This window comes from Cebus imitator, unplaced genomic scaffold (assembly GCF_001604975.1).
Source record: "Cebus imitator isolate Cc_AM_T3 unplaced genomic scaffold, Cebus_imitator-1.0 Scaffold8, whole genome shotgun sequence".
Lineage (NCBI taxonomy): Eukaryota > Metazoa > Chordata > Mammalia > Primates > Cebidae > Cebus > Cebus imitator.
This window is the reverse complement of record NW_016107323.1, coordinates 8,322,931-8,329,882: the sequence shown is the minus strand read 5'-3', so window position 1 is coordinate 8,329,882 and position 6,952 is coordinate 8,322,931. Positions and strand designations below refer to the sequence as shown.

Here is a 6,952-nt window from a genome sequence, read left to right as displayed (position 1 = left end):
TTGTAAAGACGGGGTTTCACCATGTTGGTCAGGCTGGTCTTGAATTCCCGACCTCAGGTGATCCACCCACCTTGGCCTCCAAAGTGCTTGGATTACAGGCGTGAGCCACCATGCCTGGCCAATTTTTTGTATTTTTAGTAGAGATAGGGTTTTACCATGTTGGCCAGGCTGGTTTTGAACTGCTGACCTCAGGTGATACATCCGCCTCGGCCTCCCAATGTTGAGATTACAGGCTTGAGCCACTGTGCTCAGCCTTTTCTTTGACAGAGTCTCACTCTGTCGCCCAGGCTAGAGTGCAGTGGCACCATCAGTTCACTGCAACCTCCGCTTCCTGGGTTCAAGTGATCCTCTTGTCTCAGCCTCCCGAGTAGCAGGGATTACAGATGCATACCACCACACCTGGCTCATTTTTTTATTTTTAGTAGAGACAGGGTTTTGGCATGTTTGGCCAGGCTTGTCTCAAAGTCCTGGGCTCAAGTGATCCGCCCGCCTTGGCCTCCCAAAATGCTGGGATTACAGGTGTAAGCCACCATGCCCAGCTGTTATGTTAATTTTACCACAATAAAAAAGTTAGTTAAAACATAATACTACAGGCTAGGCACAGTTGCTTACCACTCCAGCCTGGGTGACAGAGTGAGACTCCGACACAAAAAACCAAAACACAACCCCCTTACCCACCACAACACTATAAAAAAAGGATGGAAGTCTTTTCACAGGTAGGCACATTTGGGGACCCTGGGGGCAGGGAGCCTGATGGCCCACATCCCAGGGTGCTCATCCTAGCACTGCCACTGACTGGATGGTGGCCTTGGGCAAGTCACTGCGATACTCTACCCCTGGATTTCCTCATCTGTGAAATGGGAATGATAAATGGTCCCTCCGTGGAGACTGACATGAGGATTACAGGACAAAGCACTTGGTGCTCCGTCTGGTAAGTGACAGTGGTCATGAACATGGCTGAGTTTAATCCTCATTACGCATTATGGAGAGGAGTTTTTAAATCAAACGTCGTATTTATAAAATATTTCAAACCTATAGAAATACACAGAAAACGATACATAAGGCCTCCCCTCCCTTTGACCCGTCATTAGAATCGACGCTGACACTTCACACCCATCACTTCCCATCTCCCTTCTTGTTTTAAAGAAATAGGAAAGGGCCAGGCATGGTAGTTCACGCCTGTAATCCCAGTACTTTGGGAGGCTGAGGTGGGCAGATCACCTGAGGCCAGGAATTTGAGAACAGCCTGGCCAACATGGAGAAACCCTGTCTCTACTAAAAACAGGAAGTTAGCTGGACATGGTGGTGTGCACCTGTAATCCCAGCTACTCGGGAGGCTGAGGCAGGAGAATTGCTTGAACCCAGGAGGCAGAGGTTGTGGTGAGCCGAGATTGCGCCACTGCACTCCAGCCTGGGCAACACGAGAAAAACTCCGTCTCAAAAAACAAGCAAATGAAATGAGAATGGAGAAGAGCAGACAAAGTCCCCCCTCCCTGCCTCTTCTTGGCCCCCCTCTCTGCCCAGTGCCACCTCCCTCCCAGCTGGGGGTACTGTTTATTTTATTCAGTCTTTTAAGAGATGGTCTCATACGCTCAGGCTGGAGTGCAGTGGCACAATCATAGCTCACTGCAGCCTCAAACTCTCTGGCTTAAGCGATCCCCTGGCCTCAACCTCCCCAGTAGCTGACACTACAGGTACATGCTGCCACGCCAGGCTAATTTTTTACTTGTAGAGATGAGGTTTCACCATGTTTCCCAGGCTGATTTCAAACTCCAGGGTTCAACAGATCCTCCTGCCTTCACCTCCCAAAGTACTGGGATTACAGGCATGAGCCACTGTTCCTGGCCTTTTTTTTTGAGACACGGTCTCACTCTGTTGTCCAAGCTGGAGTGCAGTGGTGTGATCATAGCTCCAGTGACCTCCCACCTCAGCCTCCTGAGAAGCTGGGACCACAGGTGCGTACCACTACGACTGATCAATTTATTTTTATATTTTGTAGAGACAGGGTCTCCCTCTGTTGCCCAGGCTGATCTTAAACTCCTGGCTTCAAGTGATCCTCCAGCCTCAGCCTCCCAAAGTGCTGCGATTATAGGTGTGAGCCCCGTGCCTGGCCTCAGACTCCTGTTCAGTGCATAGGTCTGCAGCCACCAGCGACACCAGCGTGTGGGCTCATCCTGCAGCTGTCAGCTTCTACAGTAAGCGCGGGCACTTCCGTCACTTGACGTTATGTTTCCAGTCCATATTCCGGTTGATATGGGCCTGTTGACCTGGCTCATCTGTGAACCTGAGATACGCTTTTGTCTGATTGACAAGACTGCGCTCAGGACCTTGGACTCAGAGTCTGGCCTCCCCTGGTCTCTGCCCTCATCCCAGTTCAGGGCCGGGTGGGTGCCTCACCAGGGCCTGGCAGACGTATCCCCTAGTCCCCACAGTGGCAGGGAGCTGGGGCTCCCCTCAGCACTTTTGGACTCTGGAACTTTGGACATGCCTCTGAGCCTCCATTTCCTCACCCGGGCAAAGCTCACACTCCAGCCTGCTCGTGCCATCGTGGGCAGCTGGGTAGCATTGCCTGGGGCCCTGTGCTAAGAAGGAGTCTGAGTCTGCATGCTGGGTGTTTGGGAAACAGAGCTGTGATCAATTAGCAATTCCAGATGTGGGACTCCACATGCAAAGCATGTTCTCCATCTGCTCTGAGCACTACGGAGCCACCTGGAGGCTTAAAGCCAGGACCAAGTGCATCAGGCGTGCAGCTTCTAGAAGCATCCCTCCAGTTGGAGGAAGGAAGAAAGGGGAGCAGAGAAACCCCAGTAGCCCTCTGCCGTGTGCCAGGACGGCCGTGACAGTGGCCGGGATGAGATCCAGGGCAGCGGAGACACAGGGACAGGTAGATGGGCAGTAAAGCCAGGCAGACACGCCACTGTGCAGGTGGGAAGGCTGCCAGCAACCCCCCGGGATGCTCCCGCCACACTCACCCTGGGAGGCGCCGGGCTGCTGGCCCACCGCCTGGCCGAGCTGGTCGGAGAGCCACAGCTGCATGCGGATGAAGGGCTCCCGCCCCTTCTGCGTCAGTTTGCTCCAGGGCTTTGGCCGGGACAGCATGTCGCTCACACTGCCCTGTGACAGGCCCAGCACCTGTGAGGAGTGGGGCAGGCAGGTAGGTCAGTGGGCCCCTGGGATGCAGGCCTGGCCCTCCCTCCCTCCCTCCTTTTTTTTTTTTTTTTTTTTGAGACGGAGTGTTGCTTTGTTGCCCAGGCTGGAGTGTGGTGGCGTGATCTCAGCTGACTGCAACCTCTGCCCCTCAGGTTCAAATGATTCTCCTGCCTCAGCCTCCTGAGGAGCTGGGACTTATACAGGTGTGTGCCACCATGCCTGGCTAATATTTGTATTTTTAGTAGAGACGGTGTTTTGCCATGTTGGCCAGGCTGATCTTGAACTCCCAACCTCAAGTGATCCACCTAACTTGGCCTCCCACAATGCTGGGATTACAGGCGTGAGCCATCAGGCCCCACCTCCCCTCCCCTCTCCTCTGTTGGAGTCCACAAAACCTTCATTTGCTCCTCATAGGTGCCTGCCGTGTGCCTCTGCTGTGCCCCTCCCCTCTAGTGCCTTCCCTAATGTCCCTACATGTAAAAATCCTTCAGTGCCCCCTCCTCCAGGATGCCTTCCCTGACCTCCCACTTAAACCATTTCTCCCTCCTCGGAGCTTGCCTGACTCTTTACCTATTACCCTGCTAAAAGTGGAAGTGATACGTAAAACTGGCATTGCAGGGGCACCAACCAATTAGGACACACTGAGGTCCCCTGGCTGGGCCAAGCCTTACTTAACCCTTTTTAAAAATTTTATTTCTTTTGGGATGAGGTCTTGCTGTTTTGCCCAGGCTGGAGTGCAGTGGAGTGATCATGGCTCACTGCAGATTTGACCACATGGGCTCAAGCAATTCTCCCACCTCAGCCTCCTGAGTAGCTGTGCACCATCACACCGGGCTAATTTTTTTTATTTTGTAGTGATGGGCGTCTGGCTACATAGCCCAGGCTGGTCCCCAATGCTTTTTTTTTTTTTTGAGACAGAGTATCATTCTGTCACCCAGGCTGGAGTGCAGTAGCAAGATCTTGGCTCGCTGCAACCCCCACCTCCCGGGTTCAAGCGATGCTCCTGCCTCAGGCTCCCAAGTAGCCAGGACAGTACAGGCACAGGCCACCATCCCAGGCTAATTTTTGTATTTTTAGTAGAGACAGGGTTTCGCCATGTTGGCCAGGCTGGTCTCAAACTTCTGGGCTCAAGAGATCCTCCCACCTCCGCCTCCCAAAGTGCTGGGATTACAGGCGTGAGCCACCAAGTCCTGGCACTTAACCCTTTAGTGGCTGGAGCTCAGGTGATCTGGAGGGCCCTGGAGGAGGAGAGGCAAGTGGTTGTTTACTGGCCAGGATGGAAGCATTTCCCGGTTTTAACAATCACGGAGCAGAATGGAGGCCCTGCTTCCTGAGGGGCCCAGGGACAGCAGGACTCAGGAATGAGGGCCCGGGCCTCTCGGGCCTGCTTGGGTGGGCGTCCTGCTTCTCTGACGTCTCCCAGAGCTCAGGCACTGGGGGCGCGCCCTGCACTCACCTTCTCCCCGAAGATCCTCTGGCAGATGCCGTTCTTGGCCAGCTTCTCCTTGACCTGGCGGGTGAGCTCTAGTGTGTCCACCTCGCGGTACATGTACAGCTCGTACTGCTCGGGGGTCAGCGGCGGCACGGTGGGCTTCAGGGTGCGCGGCACGTAGGCCGGGTAGTAGGGCAGCCGCGCGCCCGCCTCGCCCACCACGCCCTCGGCCTTGAGCTCGCCCGCCCTGGGGGGCTCGTCCTCCGCCCCGGCCGCCGCCTCGTCCTCGGGGGGCGCAGGGGCCTCATCCCCGCGGGGCCAGGCGCGGCCGTTGGGCTGACCCGAGTAGCCGGAGGAGGAGGAGGACAGCGAGGGCGACACGGAGGCGTAGGGGCGGCTGAGCAGGCCGCGGTCCGAGGCCCAGTGGTGGTCGAAGTAGCCGGCGTCGCCGATCTCGGACTTGACCTTGCGGATGATGCTCTGCACGAAGGCGGCGGGGGACAGGACCGGGAGCGGTGGCTGCGCCGGGCCTCCGCCGCCCTCCTCCTGCTTCACCAAGGCCGGGGCCCCGTTCTGGCTCGCGGTGGCCAGCGATGGTCGCTCCGGGGGCGAGGCAGGCACCGAGCGGCCCCGGGGTGCCGCCTCCATCTCCAGCAGCGCCTGCTGCTGCGCCTGCATCTCACGGCGCGCCTGCTCCAGGATGCTCTTGATGGCGTCCTCCGAGGTGCTGGCGGGGCCTGCGCCGTTGGCGATGCTCAGCGGGGCCGCTGAGGTCTTGGGCTCGCCTGTGGGGAAGGGGACAGGGCGGCCCGATGCCCAGGGTCAGGGCTGGGCTTGCAGAGCACGATGTTCATAGCATCCCTGTTGATACCAGCAGGCTGTACAGGCACTGTGTCCAGCAACTGGGGACTGGCTAAGTAAATGATGATCCCTCCCTGTGGCAGAATATTAGGCAGCCAACCAAAAATGTGGTTGACAGTGAGGTTTTGGCACATGCAGAGAAGGTGCTCACCGGGATGGGATGATGCAATGTAAGAAGAGACTTGACTTATTTTATTTTATTTTGAGATGGAGTCTTGCTGTTGTCGCCCAGGCTGGAGTGCAGTGGTGTGATCTTGGCTCACTGCAACCTCCTCCTCCCGGGTTCCAGTGATTCTCCTACCTCAGCCTCCCGAGTAGCTGTGATTACAGCTGTGCACCACTGCACCCAGCCAATTTTTGTATTTTTAGTAGAGATGGGGTTTTGCCATCTTGGCCAGGCTGGTCTTGAACTTCTGAGCTCAACTGATCCACCTGCCTCAGCCTCCCAAAGCGCTGGGATTACAGACATGAGCCACAGTGCCCAGCCTGATCTGACTTTTACATAGGCCATGCTCCAACCATGCAAATGTTCAAAGACAAAGAAAGCATGAAGGCACAGAAAAGTGGCTTGTTCACTTGTTCTGTTTAAAAAAAATATTATTCAAAAACATTTCCTTCTGGCCGGGCTCGGTGGCTCAAGCCTGTAATCCCAGCTCTTTGGGAGGCTGAGGCGGGTGGATCACGAGGTCAAGAGATTGAGACCATCCTGGCCAACATGGTGAAACCCCGTCTGTACTAAAAATACAAAAATTAGATGGGCGTGGTGGCACGTGCCTGTGGTCCCAGCTACTTGGGAGGCTGAGGCGGAAGAATCACTTGAACCTGGGAGGTGGAGGTTGCAGTGAGCCCAGATTGCACCACTGTGCTCCAGCCTGGCGACAGAGCAAGACTCCGTCTCAAAAACAAACAAACAAAAAATTTCCTTCCTTCCTCATTTCCCCTTCCTTCCCTTCTTTTCTTTCATAGAGATGGGGTCTTGCCATGTTGCTCAGGCTGGTTTCAAACTCCTGGCTTTAAGCGATCCTCCTGCCTGGACCTCCCAAAGTGCTGGGACTACAGGTATGTGCCACTATGCCCAGCTAATTTTTTGTATTTTCTGTAGAGACAAGGTATTTTGTATTTGCTATGTTGCCCAGGCTGGTCTCAAACTCCTGGGCTCTGGTGACCCGCCCTCCTCAGCCTCCCAAAGTGTAGGGATTACAGGCATGAGCCACTGTGCCCAGCCCTTCACTTGTTCTAACAGCAATGAATCCAAATGCCCATGCAGAGAATGGATAAAAAACATAGTGGGATGGGCCAGGCACGGTGGCTCACACCTGTAATTTCAGCACTTGGGAGGCCAGGGTAGTCAAATTGCCTGAGTTTAGGAGTTCGAGACCAGCCTGGGCAATATGGTAAAACCCAGTCTCTGCAAAAATACAAAAATTAGCTTGGTGTGGTGGCACACGCCTGTACTTTGGGGTCTGAGTCAGGAGGATTGCCTAAGCCTGGGAAGTTGAGGCTGCAGTG

At 55.1% G+C, this 6,952-nt stretch overlaps 1 protein-coding gene across 8 annotated transcripts in view; it reads right to left on the bottom strand.

Annotated features, from left to right (window-relative positions):
- Positions 1–6,952, bottom strand: part of CUX2 (cut like homeobox 2) — a 327,980-nt gene that overhangs the window by 30,093 nt on the left and 290,935 nt on the right. For all 8 annotated transcript variants that reach the window (XM_037743460.1, XM_017542258.1, XM_037743455.1 and 5 more), the window contains 2 exons: positions 4,607–5,367; positions 2,973–3,132 (listed from right to left, as the gene is read on the bottom strand). In XM_037743460.1, coding sequence (XP_037599388.1) covers positions 2,973–3,132; positions 4,607–5,367 — 921 coding nt within the window. The remainder of the gene's footprint in view (positions 1–2,972; positions 3,133–4,606; positions 5,368–6,952) is intronic.